The 19255-nt window shown below is 45.6% G+C and overlaps 1 protein-coding gene across 1 annotated transcript; it reads right to left on the bottom strand.

Moving 5' to 3' along the window:
- Window positions 1-1412: 1412 nt before the first annotated feature.
- On the bottom strand, window positions 1413-2526 carry LOC107522339 (large ribosomal subunit protein eL39-like). Its single transcript, XM_060197038.1, has 2 exons — window positions 2420-2526; window positions 1413-1652 (listed from the first exon to the last, which is right to left on the bottom strand). Exon 2 carries the CDS (start codon window positions 1566-1568, stop codon window positions 1413-1415), a length of 156 nt encoding a protein of 51 aa, XP_060053021.1. The 5' UTR covers window positions 1569-1652; window positions 2420-2526.
- Between the last annotated feature and the right edge of the window lie 16729 nt (window positions 2527-19255).

The following is a 19255-nucleotide window of genomic DNA, read 5'->3' as shown; positions in this document are numbered from 1 at the left end:
CTAAAAGCTTACTGGCTAGCAGAGTCACACGTGTTCAGTTCCCAGGAGAAGTAGCCATGGCGGATATCTGGCGCACCTCTGCCAAGATGTTTCTGACCAGGAGAGGCAGCAGCAGCCAAAGAGAGAGACTTCTGGCTGGCTGTACTTTTAAGTCTATCCAGCCCACCCACAATGCTTTGCACACCAGCACAGACTGGATCCACTCACAGTCCGCCATGCACCTGCACAGATCACTGCATGCTCTGTCACCAAGGCTGAGGTCAGCACTGTGCTGGGACTTCCATCTATGGTCACTGGTATACTGCATCACCACAGAAAGGAAATGAGGAGACAGAGAGGAAGACAGAAAGATAAAAACCTGAAGATCCGCTTCGCTGCTTTTGAAGTGTCCTCCTGCAGCCAGAGAGCAGGGGCTAGAACCCAGATCCTTGCACACGGTGACATGTGCGCCACAGCCCGGCCCCCTGGAAATGATTATAAAAGAAAGACACTCTTGTGACCTAGTGCAGTGTGCTCTCTTTTCTATCTGTCTCTTGACCTCTGTCTCTATCTGAAAATAAAGCAAAAGTAAAAATGTTTCATAGAGCCTTTTTCTGTTTGCATATTCTTTAGGCTATCTCCCCTGGCCTGTCAATGGACTTTTTAACAAAAGTCCCATCGGACGTAGCATGAGTGTGTCACATGTGTGTCATTATCTGATGAGGAAACCCCCAAGAAGTTGTATGATGGGGGGTGGGGCGGTAGTGCAGTGGGTTATGCGCACGTGGCACCAAGCGCAAGGACTGGCAGAAGGATCCCGGTTTCAGCCCCCGGCTCTCCACCTTCAGGGGAATTGCTTCACAGGCGGTGAAGCAGGTCTGCAGGTGTCTTTCTCTCCCCCTCTCTGTCTTCCCCTCCTCTCTCCATTTCTCTCTGTCCTATCCAACAATGAACGACATCAACAACAACAATAATAACAACGAGGCTACAACAACAAGGGCAACAAAAGGGGGGAAAATGGCCTCCGGGAGCACTGGATTCATGGTGCAGGCACTGAGCCCCAGCAATAACCCTGGAGGCAAAATAAATAAATAATAATAAAAAATTTAAAAGAAGTTGTATGATTTTCTTGGTGATAATGCCAGAACTGAAGTCCAGTAAGTCTGGCTCACACCCTTGACCAGTGTCCTGCAGGTGTGCGTTATGTCCTTGCTCTTGAACTCTAAGCCACCTTTAATTCAGGCTATATTCATTCTTTTTTCTTTTTCTTTTTTTCTTTTTTCCTAACCACTCACATATTTATTACTGAGTCAGGAAACAAGAAGAGATACAGGACCGAGTGGTTCCTAATCAAGTGTGCTAGACAACAGGACTTCACTCAGAGTACTAGCAGTCTAGCCCAGTATAAACATGTGCACATCCCAGAGGAATCCTTACAGACCCACATTTGACCTTCTCCAGTGTCTCCTCCGGAAGTTGTACCTGATTTTATTCCCAGTTTTCATCCGAATCCACTGGGGAATGGGACAGTTCTGCTTCTGTTTCTTAGCCAGGAAGCGCTTGATTCTGAAAGTCTTGTGAGAAGACATGGCGGAGAAAAGGAGAGAAAGCCAAACCCAGCCTTCAGAGAAGTCCTTCCCAGGTTTTTCATAGCTTCGTACCCTCTGTGGACCCTGCAGAGGGCATGGGAGAAGAGAGGGATTCAGATTGCTCACCAACCTTGTTCATTCCCTCTCCCTGGTCACCAGTACCCACCATTCCCTGTATCTGGGGTCTCCCTAGTGCACTAACCTATCTGTCTGCCTCCAGCTGGCTTTGTCAACCTGTGTTCTTTGCCAATTCCATCCTAGGCCAGACCTAAACTCACTCCCTCACTCCATGTCCCAGATCCCTAAAATAGATTGGCCTGCTAGCTAGATTCTAAGATATGGCCAACTCAGGACAGAGTGGAGGAGCATCTTGTTGGTCCTTCTTTTTCTGGAAATACCAACTAGATCAGGAATCACCCCCACCCCACTTCACTTTGTGAGAGTGTTTTCTCTAAGAGAGAGCAGGGTGGAGGCCAGGCAGTGGTCCATCTAGCGGAGTGTATATATCACCACGTGCAAGGACCTGGGTTCAAGGCTCTGTTCTCCACCTGCAGTAGGGAAAGCTTCATGAGCAGTGAAGCAGTGCTACAGCTCACATCTCTCTCTCTCTCTCTCTCACTCACTCTCCCTCACTTTCTTTCCCCCCCTTCTATCTTATAATTTCTCTATGTCTCTATCCTGAACAAATAAGTAAATAAAAATAATCTGAGAGAATGAGATGGATTCAGAAAGAGAAATCTTTCAAACATAGCATTTGAGATCATACTGGATCAGTCTTGCCAACAGCAATCAGGCCTGGGGTTCACAACCTGGAATTTAAGGGTCCTTTTCAGAGCAGGCATCCCACTCACCTCCTACGGAGAGGCTGAGCCTCAGCTGGGCATGAGATGTAGCTCTTACTTCGTGGCTTCAGAGCAGAAGTAGCACAATGCATAACTGAGCTGCTGAAGGAAAACCCGGCAAAGTCATCTTGTTGAGGTCAGGGAATGAACAGGGAGAGCCTGGGGAGCACAGACATGGCTGCACCACGCCGGAACACATATTCCCCAGGCATACACGTTTCCCATGCTACTGGGGGAAGAAAGCAAATGTTGCATGGAGGAAATAGGCTGGGTAACAGGTGTGGGTGTGGCTTAGAAAGGATGGAGGTGGGATTTGGAAGTGTATAAGAAACTGTTATGGACATTGTCAGTCTCTGTCTCTGTCTCTCTCTCTCTCTCTCTCTGCCAAACTGGATGCATCAACACATGACTAAATGGCCCTCTCTCTTTTTCTCACTGCTCACATGTACTCAAGCATGGGTATGTTCTCAGTTTTCTCTCTTAAAATTCCTGCAAGTCATGCTTCTTCCTCAATTTTTTGTTGAGCAATATATGTGTGACAAATCCTTAACCATGAGGAGAATGGTCCGTCTGTCCTTCCCCCACCACACACACACACACACACACACACACACACACACACACACACACACACACACACACACCAGTACAATCTTTCCAGGTTTCTGGGGCGCATTCTTGGTTTCAGCAGGCCTCCAGTCAAAGTCTAGCTCATAAGTCACCAAAATCCAATAGCCAGAAAAGGGTTCCTGCCAGCCAGTCTTGTTCACTCAAACAAGGAGAAACACCAACTGTATAGTAACCAAGAGCTCCCATTCTAAAGGCATCAGATCTCACTACAGAGCCAGAGGAAGGACCACCAATGGGTCCAGGAGTCTGAGGGTTGGTAATTCAACTCTACCACCCAGCACCAACAAGCCGGTCCAGCCTTGGATAATCTAGCCAGAGGCTAGATTCCTCTGCTCGTCCACCAGAGGAAAAAGTAGAGGAATGCAATAACCTTTTCTGGGCCCAACCACATGAGCTGTAAACCCCTCTTCCAAGCACCAGCTATGTGTGATTCACAGACTCCTGGTGAGATTTGTCAAGGACTAAACACCGTGGGCCTGGCAAATTGGTTCATTAGCTCCCTCCACCCTCGCACTAGCTCAGCAAAGTGGTGCTTGCCCGTGGCGTTTTCTGAAACGGAGATAGTCATGTGCCCAAGATGGTAACACTGGTTGGGGGCCATGTGTCTTGTCAGGATTGGGATCTATCTTTTCTGTCTCTTGCTCTGCCCCTGGTGTCCTGTTAGCTTCTCAAACTTGCTGCTTTCCCCACCCTGAGAAAGGAAGTAAAGGTACAGACAGAGGCTGCCCAGAAAACGGCCACCCCTATCAAGTGCCCTGTCTACACACAATACCCCCACCACCCACGAGGCCACAGAACAAAGGAAGACTCTAGAAGAGGGTGGAACAGGGCATTAATGAGATGCTGTAGGGACAGAGAAGGGGCAGATGATTTAAAGGCAGTAGCCATCCAGGGACTTGACAGCTGGCTTTGAAATGATGCCTTTGTCTTCCTGTGAAGAGTGTTGGCAACTTCGCATTTTCACTCGCAGAAACAACCTGTGTGCCATCTGCGCTGTGCAGTGATGCTTTGTCCACAAAATCACCTGGCAAAACTCCTGTTCCCATGATGCAAATTAACACCTGGGGGCACAGGGGAGGGAGGGGGACCAGCAGGCTTCCAGGGCCACACTGAGGAGCTGGATGCTGCCAACACTGTTGCTTAGCAACACAATGCCCTTCCAGAAAACACAGCCTTCCCGGCATGGCGAGATCCTTGTGGCTCTGCCCCAGTTATTCATAATCCTTTGCCCAGATTCCTCCTAGAACTCAGCCTACCTGAGGGGAGCTGGAAAAAGCCCAGGACTGTGTGCAGCTTCCTCCAAGCGAGTTGTGGAATTTTACTGGCTGGTCCCACGCTTCTCCTTCAAACCCCAGGCCCTTCCCACCACAGAAAGGCAGGTCCCCAGCTTGTGACTCACCACATACCTCAGGATCCTTGTTTGTCAGTCCTGGTTATGACTCATGCTTTCTTTTGCCTCTCTCTCTCTCTCTCTCTCTCTCTCTCTCTCTCTCTCTCTGTTTTTTTCCCCCTAAACTGAACTACTTGACATTTAAAGTGGGCTGGGGAGGGGAAGGTCTTTCTTCTCTTTTCTCCCCTTCTCTTGTTTTTTAAGCCCTTCTGTCACTTTGTGTGAAGAGTGGGAGTGGGAAGAGGTGAGTAATGGCTGCTGAGAAGGTAAACACAAGTGAGTCTCCAGTCAGTCACAGAGAAAACCAGCTGAGGATAAAAACATGGTCATGTAGTCAGGAAAATATGGGAAGCCCCTGGGCTTTATATCCTAGAAGGGACAGAGGCCTGATCCTCATTCAGCAGGGGGTTATAAGGAACAAAGAAAACTGGGGTTTTCAGGAGAAAGAGAGAGAAGCACAAGTGACAGACACTATCTGGAGCCAGACAGACAGCTGGGTTGGGGCTCTGATAGGACAAACATCTGTTGGGTGTGAGACAGACTTTTCCCTCTTGTATATAGCCCAGCACAAGTCTTGTCCTCTCCACAAAACCTTCAACCTATCCTCAACCTTAGACATCACCCTCTTCTCCCTCCTGATTGAGAGCACCTCCTGACCATGACCAAGGCACACCTCCCTGTAGGGTGCCAAACCAAAGTGCCGCCATATTAGTAAGGTCTGTGCTTAACTGGGTGCACCACCACCTGGCCCACCATATTGGGATGCTTGGTGCAGGCCATCTCTTTGTAGGGGAGATGGATATATGAAAGAATTGCTTGGCTATGCTGGTGAGGGTGTGGAGAAAAAAGAACCCCTAGGTTATGTTGTCTATAGAAATGTATGTGGGTTCAGCCTTTATGGAAAACAGTGAAGAGGTTCAACCAAAAAGTAGAACTGGAGGTGGGGTGGAGGTGGTAGCATACTCCTTACAGCACATATTATAATGCTGAAGGGTTCGAGTTCAAGCCCCTGGTCCCCACCTGCAGAGGGAAAGTTTCATGAGTGGTAAAGCAATGCTACAGGTATCTCTGTCTCTCTCCATCCCTCTTGATTTCTCTCTGTCTCTATCCAATAAATGAATATTTTTTCAAGTGAAAATAGAATTGCTCTCTGACTCAGTAATTCCATTCCTACATATCCAGCCAAAGAAGACAAAAACACTTACTGGGAAGATATATGCACACTTACGTTCACTGAAGTGCCATTTATAATAACCAAGATGTGGAAACAACCCAAATGCCCAGTGACAGATAAGCTGATAAGAGAGTTGTGGTTTATGGACACAAGGCAATATTACTCAGCTCTGAGGAAAAGATGAGATCTTCCTTTTATCGTTTTTGTCATAGCCTATGTGGCAGTAAAGAGGGTCGTGTTAGGTCAAGTGAGTGCAGTGGAAAAGGACAGTGCAGTGCTGAATGGCCTCTAACTCATATGTGAAACAGAAAAAAATAGGAGATGAGAAAAAAGTCCAAGGGAAATCAGCTCTTATACTCTGATCCCAGGACTGAGGTCACTGAAAGGGGAAGAGGAACTGAAAGAGGAAGAGGCCCAAGGGACAGCGGTGGCAAGAGTGTGGCGCTTCGGTGCTTGGTGAAGTGTGGTAGCATCTATCATGAAGGGATGTGAAGCTGTTTCCCTAAATATTCCAGTGTTGTATACAATGTCTTGTGAACCAGTAATTCCTCAACAACATCCAAAAAAAAAAAAAAAGTAAGAACTAATTAACCAACCCAATAACTAAATCCAATTGACCTTTTTTTTTTTTTTGCCTCCAGGGTTATCGCTGGGGCTGGGTGCCTGCACTATGAATCCACTGCTCCTGGGGGCCATTTTCCCCCATTTTTGTTGCTTTTGTTGCCCTTGTTGTTGTTATTATTGTTATTGCTGTCATTGTTACTGGTTAGGACAGAGAGAAATTGAGAGAGGAGGGGAAGACAGAGAAAGGAGAGAAGATAGACCCCTGCAGACCTGTTTCACCTGTTTGTGAAGCGACCCCCCTGCAAGTAGGGAGCTGGGGCTTAGAACCTGGATCCTTGCACTGGTCCTTGTGCTTCACGCCATGTGCGCTTAACCCACTGTGTTACCTCCTGCCCCCTCAATTAACCTTTTTTCAAGTAGAAGAAACCACCTGCCAATATATATATATATATATATATATACATATATATATTATGATTATTTGAGATAGACACAGCGAGGAATTGAGAGGGAATGGGGAATACAGAGAGAGAGAGCTGCAGACCTGCTTCACTGCTTGTGAAGCTTCCCCCCTGCAGGTGGGGACCAGGGGCTTGAACCTGGGGCCTTGCACGTTATAATGTGTGCACTCAACTAGATGCGTCACTGCCTAGCCCCTTCAATCCAGTTAACCTTTTGAATTCCTGTTTGTTCTCAAGATTAATAACATGCACTATCTATTCCAGAAAGGAATGAAGATCTAGGATGTGATACCACCCACAGCATTTTGAGTGTTCCAAACCCTTATGCCAGTATAAAGCCTTACTAGAAAAGAGAAGTGATTATCTAGTGTCCCCATGGTTAGTGGTCAGGACCACAGGGGTCAACTGGGGTAGGGGAAAGTTCTAACTAATGCAAAACAGTTCTCTTCTCTGGTTTGGATAACGCCTGAAAAATCCAAAATGTATGCTTTGGGGAATTAGCATTCAAGAGCGTTGTTAAATATGTAAATACTCTCTTTCGACATTAAGTTTATTACGAACCCCGTACTTTTGGAAAAAATTCATTAAATCCATTTGCAGAATATAAGGGACTTGAGGCAGATCCTGTTTACTCTTTGTTATGGAAATGTTCAAACACAAACTAAAGGTAACCACAAGGCCCCACCCCCACATCCCTCCCCTGTGAGTTCCTTAGCCTGCTTCAACAATTAGCATCGTAATGCCCTTCTTCCATCCACTGAACTCTGAATCAAAATTACTTGAAGCAAATCCAAAATCCAAAAGCTCCTGTTATTTCATCTGTGCACATCTCAACACACGACTCTAAAATGGAAGCAGTCCTTTCTAAGCCAACCACAGTGTTGACTGTGATAATCCAGCAGCCCCAAAGACAGTAGTACTTCCTTACTATCACCAAATATCAGGGCTGCCTTCAAATTTCCCCCAACAGAATGATTTGACTTTGAGATAAGAGGAGCACTCGATTCACAGTAAGCACTGGTCCTAGGGTTGGTTCTACCTAGCAGAGGGACCATACTGTGAATCTCCTGTCCACCATCCTGTTTTGTTTTGATTTCCATGTTCACAATTGCCAACAGTGATTCTGTAAGCCGTCAGCAACCAGCTGTCATGAGTATACTGGGTTAGGTAGTAATGTTTGAGCATTAATCTTGTCAGTTTCACTGGCTTGTAGAAGTTAGTCTGAACTTCTGTTTTCTTCTACAATTGAGGAAATCATTGGACCTACCCCAGAGTACTTTTTGTTTTTAATACTGATTTACAAGAGAGAGAACTGGAGCATCACTCTGGCATATGTGCTGCCAGGGAGCTTTAGAGTCCAACGCTTTACCCACTATGCCCCCTCCCGAGCCACCCCCTCTGTATTCTTAAGAGAATTAAAGAAAGTAAAGTATATCACGCACTTAGAAAAACCACAGTAACCCCATGATGAACGTGAACTATTATATCACTCTCCCCCAGTCTCCTTGGAAACCACAGCTTGGGCAAGCTGATGCTTGATCAAATAATGGCCTTGTCACAGCTGCTCCTCTGTTTGACAAAACATGAAGTCTGAACTACGCTCTGCCAGCCTTCCTCCATGAGAGCACCTGCACCCAGATCACCCTGCAGAGAACCGTGAACCAGGCTACCCTCAGGAGCACCAGTGTTTGAGAACTTCTGTTTCCAGCTTGCCCAAATGGTTAGGGAGTGACTTTCCCAGCCAGAGAGAAATGAGGTGAAACAGAAGGAAGCCAGGGCTTGAGGTGCTTAGTTCCAGACTCTTGGAAACGGAGTTGGCAGTCAGCTGAGGTAAAGAACAAGCACCTCATCACAGACCCCTGCGAGCGTCAACCCGGCTTTGACCTGGCACGTTATGATTGGGCCCTCCTCAATCACTATCGAACAGGCCATGGCCAGTGCGCCGCTATGTTCCATCACTGGGGAGCCAAACTGACGACCTGAACTGCCCCTGCGGCTCCAGACAGACTATGACCCACATAGTCAACGACTGCCACCTCTCCAGATTCAAAGGAGGTCTCGAAATTTTACATCAGGCTCAACCTGACGCTGTTGACTGGCTACGGAAGAAGGGCAAACGCTAGAAGAAGAAGAAGAAGAAGTGGGATTAGCATTATCTCTATAGGGCCAGAGGAGGTGCTGAGGGCAGAGAAGCACTTTTCACTACCCAGCTGGGGTATGATGGTATTTGCGGAGTATCACCACAATTGCATGAAGCTAAACACAGAATTCCAGTGCAGTGTTGTCAAAGACCATGTGGTCTCATGATGCCCATGACAAAGAACATACCAGTCCAGTTGTCTAGTTCCCCCACCCTCCCATTCCCATTAACAAATGTCATTTTGAGTGTCACTTCTTTGTCAGGCATCATGCTGTCACATATGGAGGAAAATGCAGGTATATTCCTGCCTTCTTGAGCACATACAGTGCTCTGAAATATTCAGAGATGGAAAAAGAGACAGAGAGAGACGTAAAGCTCATGAAAGTCTACAAATAGAGTGCCCAGGAAGTCGTACAGTGAACAAGGGGTTAAACTCTCAAGCATGAGGGCCTAACTTCAATCACTGGTGTCACAAGTGCCGGCATGATGCTCTGGTTCTCTTTTTCTCTTACTAATAAAGCAATAAATATTTGTTTAAGTCTAGAGCTAGGAAAAGACCTTAATGGGGGCCGGTGAGTGGTGGCACACCTGGCTGAGTGCAGACATTACAGTGCGCTGAGACTGCAGTTCAAGCCCCTGGTGCCCACCTGCAGAAGGAAAGCTTCATGAGTGGTGAAGCAGTGCTATCTCTCTCTCTCTCTCTCTCTCTCTCCATATATATATCCCTTCTCAATTTTTTCCTGTCTCTACCCAAAATAATTAAATAAAAACATTTAAAATAGAGGAGAAAATGGAAGGTGTCGTATGCTTTACATTGGTTTGTTCTAACCCCCCCCCCCCGCCAAGAGAATTGGATCAGTCCAGTTAATTTCGCGGGCCCGCTTGGCCCCGCCCCAAGGAACCCCAGGAGAGGGTCCCTGAGTTTGAGAGTGCCAGAGTTGGAGGGTTCCTGAGTTCCTGAGTTCGAGAGTTTCAGAGTTACAGAGTAAGAGAAAGTTCCACAGTGGAAGAGTTTCAGAGGGTTCCCCAGTACGAGAGTTCCAGAGTTCCAGAGTTGGAGAGTTCCCAAGTTACAGAGTAAGAGGGAGTGCTTGTGCTGCCGCAAAGAGACAGCAGAGTTCTGTTTGGTGATTAGTTTGTCTTAGTTTGTGAATCGTTGTTCCTGAATAAAGAAATACAGCTTCCCTGCCCAGCCGTTGTCTCCGCGGCTCTGTTCACCACCGCGAAGCCAACCCGGCCAGCAAGAGCCTCCGAATTTTAACAACAAATGGCGCCCACATGGACCTGACCTGCGCATCTCTCAGATAAGTAAAGACAATTTGGCTACCTATGCACTATGGCCTTCTCTTCTGCTTGTGAAGAGATCTCCAAAGGCCTCTGCTCTTTCTTCACGAGACTGTTTTGCTGTTTCTGGAACATTTATCTCTGGACCACTCTGTGGTTTCCACTCGCTCGGGCGAACTCAGAACAGCCAGCGGGAAGAGCCAGCGGGCAGGAGGCGAGGCACGGAGCTGCCGTTTCCACCTGGTTAAACAGCCAGCCAGCCGGCTGCACCCAGACAACCCTGCGCACCGCGCCCGCAGCCCCGCAGCCCCGCAGCCTGCAGGAGGCCGAGGCCAGCACACAAGAGCCCCTGGAGCCCGAGGCCGAAACTGGGCACACGAGATCTCCAGCCGCCGGTCCGGTCTGAAGGCAGACAAGCTGGAGTACGCAGAGATTCGTGCAGAGATCGCAACCTGCAATTCCTAAAAGTGAAGCTGCGCGGGAAGCCACCTCCAGATGGTGAACCCCCCCCCAACAACTAAGACAGTACAGATTTAAATTCGTGTTTAAAATGACATGTCTTCGTAACAAAGGTTTCTCTCCTTGTGTATTAATGACCATGTTTATGTGTGTGTTTAAAGTTTGGTAAACAGTAGCTTTAAGGCTAAATTCTTACTAGTCAAAGTTAAATGAAAAAGGTTTTCAATGTAATTCTCATAAAGATAAAATTAACTTACATTTAAAGTCTAAGGTAAAAATTAGTTAACAATCTATATATTTTAACTAAGTTAGTCTAAACAAAAGGTTAAATAGACTTGTTGATATGTAAAACTCTCCATTACCTTCTCTATTAGAAATGGTAGATCGCACAATGGCTATGCTAATTATTCTCATGCCTGAGGTTTCCTCTCCGGCCCACACCTAGGGTGTGTCTCCATCTTGAATGGGTGTAACAAAAGGTTAAAAGACGTTGTTGATATGTAAATGTAAAAGTCTCAAATTCCTTCTCTATTAGAAACGTTGGATCGTGCAGTAGATATGCTAATAACAAGTTTTGTTTCATAGTAAGTAAGTTGCAGCCAGCTGCCTGTGGGACTCTACGCTGTTCCCCGCCCCCATGCAAATGCCCGTTGAGGCAAGTAGCCCCCCAGAGGCAAGAAATGTTTTTTTTTAAGCTGATAAAGTTTAGTTTGTGCCAGTTTCTTTTTTAAAAAATGCCTGTACGATATAGGTTTCTGTTCACCCCACACCCTTGATACTATAGTCATTTAGTTAAAAAGAAAAGGGGGAATTGTTGTATGCTTTACATTGGGTAGTTCTTCCCCACCAAGAGAATTGCATCAGTCCTGATAATTTCGTGGGCCCGCTTGGCCCCGCCCCAAGGAACCCCGAGAGAGGGTTCCTGAGTCCGAGAGTTCCTGAGTTCCTGAGTTCAAGAGTTTCAGAGTTACAGAGTAAGAGAGAGTTCCACAGTGGAAGAGTTTCAGAGGGTTCCCCAGTACGAGAGTTCCAGAGTTCCAGAGTTGGAGAGTTCCCAAGTTACAGAGTAAGAGGGAGTGCTTGTGCTGCCACAAAGAGACAGCAGAGTTCTGTTTGGTGATTAGTTTGTCTTAGTTTGTGAATCGTTGTTCCTGAATAAAGAAATACAGCTTCCCTGCCCAGCCGTTGTCTCCGCGTCTCTGTTACCCGCTGTGAAGCTAACCCACCCGGCAAGAGCCGTCCGAATTTTAACAACAGGAAGGAAGGAGAAAGAAGGAAAGAAAGAAAGAAAGAAGGAAAGAAGGAAGGAAGGAAGGAAGGAAGGAAGGAAGGAAGGAAGGAAGGAAGGAAGGAAGGAAGAAAGAAAGAAAGAAAGAAAGGGGGAGTCGGGCTGTAGCGCAGCGGGTTAAGCGCAGGTGGCGCAAAGCACAAGGACGGGCGTAAGGATCCCGGTTCAAACCCCGGCTCCCCACCTGCAGGGGAGTCGCTTCACAGGCGGTGAAGCAGGTCTGCAGGTGTCTATCTTTCTCTCCTCCTCTCTGTCTTCCCCTTCTCTCTCCATTTCTCTCTGTCCTATCCAACAACGACAACAACAATAATAACTACAACAATAAAACAACAAGGGCAACAAAAGGGAATAAATAAATTAAATAAATATTTTAAAAAAAAAAAAGAAAGAAAGAAAGGAAGGAAGAAAGAAAGGAATTTTAATGGACACATTCTCCAACCCTTTCATTGGACTGGTGAGAAGACAGAGGCCAGAAGCAGGGTAGAAGTTCCTTGCCCTACAGGGACTCTGGCCAACCAGGCTCTCGTGTCACAGTCCTCAGACCTCTCCCTGCCTCAGTCTAGTTTACCCTTTGCTGCACCAAAGAAAGCAAAGAAAGGGGAAAAAAAAATACTTGTTCTTTCTCCATGTCATGAAAATGAATCACTGGAACTTGACAACAACAAAATCCTTCCCACTTACTGTACAGTGCTAGTACATTTTTTTTTCATTTCATCTGAAAGTGGGTTATAAAACAGCATACAGAGAAGGAAAAAGAAAGAAAGGAAGGAAGGAAGGAAGGAAGGAAGGAAGGAAAGAAGGAAGGAGAAAAATCCAGCACACAGTGTGGGATCTCACTTTTGCAAGCAATCTATCTGTGAAGTACAGAGAGGAATCAAAGGTTGTCAACAGGAATTACAGAGAAGCTAAGACTAAGAGTGCTTCCTACTCTCTTCTAGCTTCCCAGAATTTTCTAGGCCTTCTACAATAAGCACAACTTACTTCTTTAGGATTAAAAGGTTAGTTTAGAAAATGTTTTTAATCATGTTTTGCCTTTTCAAGGCAAATGCTAACCTCTTAAGCTGTTTCTAGAATCTTTTTAAATATTTATTTATTTATGACAAAGAGAAATTGAGAGGGAAAGGGGAGGTAGAGAGGGGGAACAGAAAGACACCTGCATCCCTGCTTCACCACTTATAAAACACACATTCCCCCACACAGGTGGAGACCCCGGGATTGACCCCAAGTCCTCGTGCATTGTGTCATGTGAACACTACCACATGCATCTAGAATCTTTTTGTCCAGATTACAGCCTTCAAATGAAATTTTGTTATTGTCTTCCAGCAGCAACAACAAAAAGATGCAATTTAAAACACTTAGGAGGGAGTCAGGAGGAGTGCAGTGTTGGATAGTATGCCAGCTCCCCCTGGCTTCTGTTTAACCATATGCCTATATAGGGATAGATTTAATCCCATTCAAAGCTTTGGTCTATTTACATAAATCACTTTTACATTTACATAAAGCACTCCAGGGCATTGGTGGTTCAGTGATAGGATTCTCGCCTGCTCTGCCCCCTCCTTGTCACACTCTGATTTTCACCAGTCACTTTTCTCTCCACCCTCTCTATGTCACATCCTGTTTCCACCCTACTTGGCAAGTATATATAAAGACAGCATTGTGAGTTTTATAGTACCTTGAGTTCAGCTTAGCTCGTCTTAGATTGTGCTGCGTCCTGCATGAATAAAGAGATACTGCCTACAGCTCAACCATGAGTCCCTGGTCATCTGTTACCCGCCCGTGAAGCCAGCCCGGCGAAAACAACATAACCCGTCGAAAACAACAGTGCAGCGTGTTAAGCGCACATGGCGCAAAGCACAAGGACCTGCACAAGGATCCCGGTTCAAGCCCCCAGCTCCCCACCTGCAGGGGAGTTGCTTCACAGGCGGTGAAGCAGGTCTACAGGTGTCTGTGTTTCTCTCCCTCTCTCTGTCTTTCCCTCCTCTCTCCAATTCTCTCTGTCCTACCCAACAACGACATCAATAACCACAACAATGTTAAACAACAAAGGCAACAAAGAGGAAAATAATTTTTTTTTTTTTTAAAAAACACTTAGTAACCTGTTGCCAGGACTTGTCCAAAAGAGCCCTTGGATTTATTTAGGAAGTGACTCATAATAGAAATAGTCTTGAAGGAATTCAGCATATGTATAGAAAGTCCCAGAAATCTGCTATGTAGAACTGCCTAGTACACTGTGCCCAGAGGTCCAAGATGCACCAAGCAGGGGGATCTCAGCGTTCAAGCAGCTTACCATTTAACCAAGGAGAAGAGTCTGCGTAGGCAAAGTTCAGCAGCAAAATGAGAAGAAAGGCATGATTCTGGACAGCCCACACTGTGTCAGCCTGCTGCCACAGTTGACTCCAGCCACTGAGAGCCATGAAGCAGAAAGAAGATGGGGGACTGTGAGATACCCCTGAATGGTTTTCAAGCAGGGAATCGACAAAACCTGCATTTCTGGAACACCAGGATCTGTCAAATGTACAGCTGGACCGGAGGAAGTGAGGAGAGAGGAGAATAGTGCCGATCAAGTGAAAAGGACTCTGGGACTCAAGGGCAGTCCACTCACTAAGAGGTTTATCTGAACCTGTCCTGTGTACTGCCTGAGTCTGTTGGAAAAGTTTTCTGAAAGGCCTAAAGAAGACAGATTCCAAAAAAAAAAAAAACTCTGGTTGGGTTCAACAAATGACACTCAAGGCTTAAACCACTGGGAGAAAGTCTAAGGTCATCAGATAAAGAGAGGACTACAAAAGTTGGATAAGGGCAAGAGACTGGTCACTTAATAATGGCCCTTTTGGTCAATATCACACCACCCCATCATCTGGGGCCCTAGTCAAGAAACTCTTGGATTCCCACACAAACATGATAGGCCTAGACCTCTAATGGGTCCCTCTCTCCATCACCACTGGTCACTTCCATCAGGAACGTCATCAAGAACCCTCTTATAAGCCTTCCGAGGACCTTGCCCTCACCATAAAGCTGCTATGGTAGGGAGTGCCCCAGTCTCTGAAGAGAGGCTAGGAGTATCCTGTCCTGCCACTCAAGGAAGACTGGTCCTGAACTGAGTGCAGTGTACAGTGTTCCCAGCTGTGACCCTGAGCTGTGAGCTCAGACCAATAGGGACTCAGAGGCTACACAGCTCTGGTGCTAAATACACATGTACACACGGGCCCTGGATCGGGTGGATAGAAGTAGATAGTCAATTTTATACACAGAATTTTTTCAAGATTAGGAGCTACTCACTGCCCTAATCCAACTTTCTAGCTCCTTCCTCTGACATCGTTTTCTCAGACAATATTTCTAACTTCATGCTAGCTATCAAACTCAAGCAAAACTATCATTGTTGTGAGCCCCTAGAAACATGCCTAAAATGAACTTCCTAGCTTTCTTCCACCCTAAGATCCCTAATCTCATCAGCTCTGTTCCTACTTTTTGGTTTCTGTTCATTAGCCATTTTGTCTCACTGTATGTCCTGTCACCTTTCAGACACCAAGTTGCAGATGCTACGATGATTCCATCCTGACTTTTCTGAGCAGATGACCTCATTAGTGTGACCTAGAAGCTCATCTCTCCAGAGCTCTAGCCCACCAGGGAAAGACAGAAACGGGCTGGGGGTATGGATCGACCTGGCAACACCCACGTCCAGTGGAGAACAATTACAGAAGCCAGAATTCCTACCTTCTGCTCCCCAAAACCAATCTTGATCCAGAGTTCCAGCATGGCATCTTTTCTTCACTAACATGGTATTGTCTTACCGTGAGTTTGCAGGGCTGTGCAAATTCCAGGAACACATCTCCACCGAGCCGCCACCTGTGTTCCCGTGCGCTGCCCCTGATCACATGGTCCCCTCCTCCCCTCCCCCTTCCTTCCTTCTCTTGAGCCTCTAATAACCAACTCTTTCTCTTTATTAGTGATTTAATATTGATTTACAAAATTATAAGATAACAGGGGTCTAATTCTGCACTGGTGGTCACCACCACCAGAGTTCTGTATCCCTACTCCCTCCGCTGGAAACTGCACTCGTTTTCCCAAAGTCCGCAATATGAGCTGACTTTATATCTATCACTATCTGTATCTATGTATTTTTCCTCTTTTTATTAGCAATTTACAAAATAACAGAGGTACAATTCCACACCATTCCCACTACCAGAGTTCTGGGTCCTCATCCCCCCGCCCCATTGGAAACTGCATTGTTTCTTCCAAGGTCATAGATACAAGCTGACTATTATTTCTATAACTGTCTATATTTGCCTATATTTCTGTGGTCCTGCCTTCTCTTCCTTCCGAAGTCACACCTACACCTGTTACTACTTCCAAGCACCCTCCCTTTTTTCTCTTCTTTCTCAGATAAAAGAAAGAGTGTCTGGCTTCCTCCGGTGTTATCCAGATTCACTTCCCTTTCAGGTGAGGGTACAAAAACAAGGTTCCTGGTGACACACACGTTGGGTCCTGACCACCTTGCTTTCTGCAAAGTCTGATTTCTTTCTGTTGTAGTTTGTTCATTTGCTTGGGTTATTTATATCCCACATCTGAGGGAAACCATCCAATAACCGTCTTAACTTTCCGACTTATTTCACTTAGCAGAGTCATATTGTCCATATTGTTGCAAAAGGTACGATTTCATCTTTTGTAATAGTCAAGTAGGCTCCTGCAGATAGTACAGTGGTAGAGCACCAAAGACTGACAGACCTGAGGGCCCAGGTTCAATCCCCAGCACCACCATCAGTCAGAGTTGAGCAGTGCTCTGATCTCATTTCCTCTCTCTCTCTCTCTCTCTCTCTTTCTCTCTCTCATTAAACTAAATCTTTTTGTAAATAGCTGAGCAGTAATTTGTTGCCTATATAAGTCTTTACCTATTCATCTGCGGCTGGGCATTGAGGTTATTTCTGTGTCTTGGTTACTATGAATAATGCTGATATGAACGTAAGTATGCATTTTTTTTCCAAATTAATGTTTTACTACAGGGAATAAAGGTAAGGAATGGCATCCAATGTTATCTCTCCCACAGTTCAAGTAGTCCATTGCCTCACTATGTTTCTATGAGTTGAACAAAGAGCATACAATGTCACTGGAAGTCAATGCTCATATTACAATATAAAACCTAAGATTCCTTCTCTTTTTCTAAACCAAGCAGATTTTTTTTAAGTCCAGTAAAAATACACTGGGGAGACAGCATAATGGTTCTGCATAAGATTTTCATATCTAAGACTCCAAGGTACCAGGGTCAATCACCAGTGCCACCATCAACCAGAACTAAACAGTGCTATGGTAAAAAATAATAATAAATAAATAAAATCTAATAAAACATTTACCTGTTTGACGTGACTGAGTTCAGGTTGTCTCTCCTGGGATGGGGTGGAAGGGAGTACTCAGTTGTTTGTTTTCTTCTTCCAAGAATTTGGCTTCATTTTTAAATTATTATTGGGGTGAGGGATATCATGGTGAGAACACACCATAATTCTATGCCAGCAACCCCAGAGGTCCTAGGTTCAATCCATGGCGCCACCAGAGTGGATCTAGTGATAAGCAGGTCTCTGGGTTCTCTCATAAGAAATAGTGTTGGGGAAATCAGGAGGTAGCAGCGGGTGCAAGGACTGGCATAAGGATCCCAGTTCGCCGGCTCCCCACCTGCAGGGGAGTCGCTTCACAGGCGGTGAAGCAGGTCTGCAGGTGTCTGTCTTTCTCTCCCCCTCTCTGTCTTCCCCTCCTCTCTCCATTTGTCTCTGTCCTACCCAACAACAACGACATCAGAAACAACAATAAATCAACAAGGGCAACAAAAGGGAAAATAAGTAAATAAATGAATGAATAAATAAATAAATATTAAAGAAGTTTTAAAAGGGGGGTTGGGCGGTAGCGCAACAGGTTAAGCGCACCTGGCACAAAGCTCAAAAACCAGCGGAAGGATCCCAGTTCCAGTCCCGGCTCACCACCTACAAGGGAGTCGCTTCACAGGCGGTGAAGCAAGTCTGCAGGTGTCTATCTTTCTCTCCCCCTCTCTGTCTTCCCTTCTTCTCTTCATTTCTCTCTATCTTATCCAATAATGAACGACATCAACAGCAACAATAATAACCACAACAAGGCTACAACAACAAAGGCATCAAAAGGGGGGGAAATGGCCTCCAAGAGCAGTGGATTCATGGTGCAGGCACCGAGCCCCAGCAATAACCCTGAGGAAAAAAAAAAAAAGTTTAAAAAAAAGAAAAGAAATAGTGTTGGAAAAAATGGGTTGAAACATGCAGGAGAATGAAACTGAACCACTATATTTCACCAAATACAAAAGTAAATTCCAAGTGGGTCAAGGACTTGGATGTCAGACCAGAAACTATGAGATACTTAGAGGAAAATATTGGCAGAACTCTTTTCCGCATACATTTTAAAGATATCTTCAATGAAATGAATCCAATTACAAAGAAGACTAAGGCAAGTATAAATTTATGGGACCACATCAAATTTAAAAGCTTCTGCACAGCAAAAGAAACCACTACCCAAACCAAGAGACCCATCAAAGAATGGGAGAAGATCTTTACATGCCATACATCAGACAAGAGGCTAATAACCAAAATATATAAAAAGCTTGCCGAACTCAGCCAAAAGAAAACAAATTACCCCATCCAAAAATGGGGAGAGGTCATGGACAGAATATTCACCACAGAAGAGATCCAAAAGGCCAAGAAACACATGAAAAAATGCTCCAAGTCTCTGATTGTCAGAGAAATGCAAATAAAGACAACAATTAGAGACCACTTCACTCCTGTGAAAATGTCATACATCAGAAAAGGTAACAGCAGCAAATGCTGGAGAGGGTGTGGGGTCAAAGGAACCCTCCTGCACTGCTGGTGGGAATGTCAATTGGTCCAACCTCTGTGGAGAGCAGTCTGGAGAACTCTCAGAAGGCTAATAATGGACCTACCCTATGACCCTGCAATTCCTCTCCTGGGGATATATCCTAAGGAACCCAACACACCCATGCAAAAAGATCTGTGTACACATATGTTCTTAGCAGCACAATTTGTAATAGCCCAAACCTGGAAGCAACCCAGGTGTCCAACAACAGATGAGTGGCTGAGCAAGTTGTGGTCTATATACACAATGGAATGCTACTCAGCTGTAAAAAATGGTGACTTCACCATTTTCAGCCGATCTTGGATGGACCTTGAAAAAAATCATGTTGAGTGAAATAAGTCAGAAACAGAAGGATGAATATGGGATGATCTCACTGTCAGGCAGAAGTTGAAAAACAAGATCAGAAAAGAAAACACAAGTAGAACCTGAACTGGAATTGGCATATTGCACCAAAGTAAAAGACTCTGGAGTGGGTAGGGGGTAGAGTACAGGTCCAAAAAGGATGACAGAGGACCTAGTGGGGGTTGTATTGTTATATGGAAAACTGGGAAATGTTATACATGTACAAACTATTGT

Source organism: Erinaceus europaeus, chromosome 9 (assembly GCF_950295315.1).
Source record: "Erinaceus europaeus chromosome 9, mEriEur2.1, whole genome shotgun sequence".
Classification (NCBI taxonomy): domain Eukaryota; kingdom Metazoa; phylum Chordata; class Mammalia; order Eulipotyphla; family Erinaceidae; genus Erinaceus; species Erinaceus europaeus.
Note: the sequence above shows the minus strand (reverse complement) of the source record. Positions and strands in the feature narration are given on the sequence as shown.

Coding starts and splice junctions, on each gene's coding strand:
- LOC107522339 (XM_060197038.1), bottom strand. CDS start 1,568: ATGTCTTCTCACAAGACTTTCAGAATCAAGCGCTTCCTGGCTAAGAAA.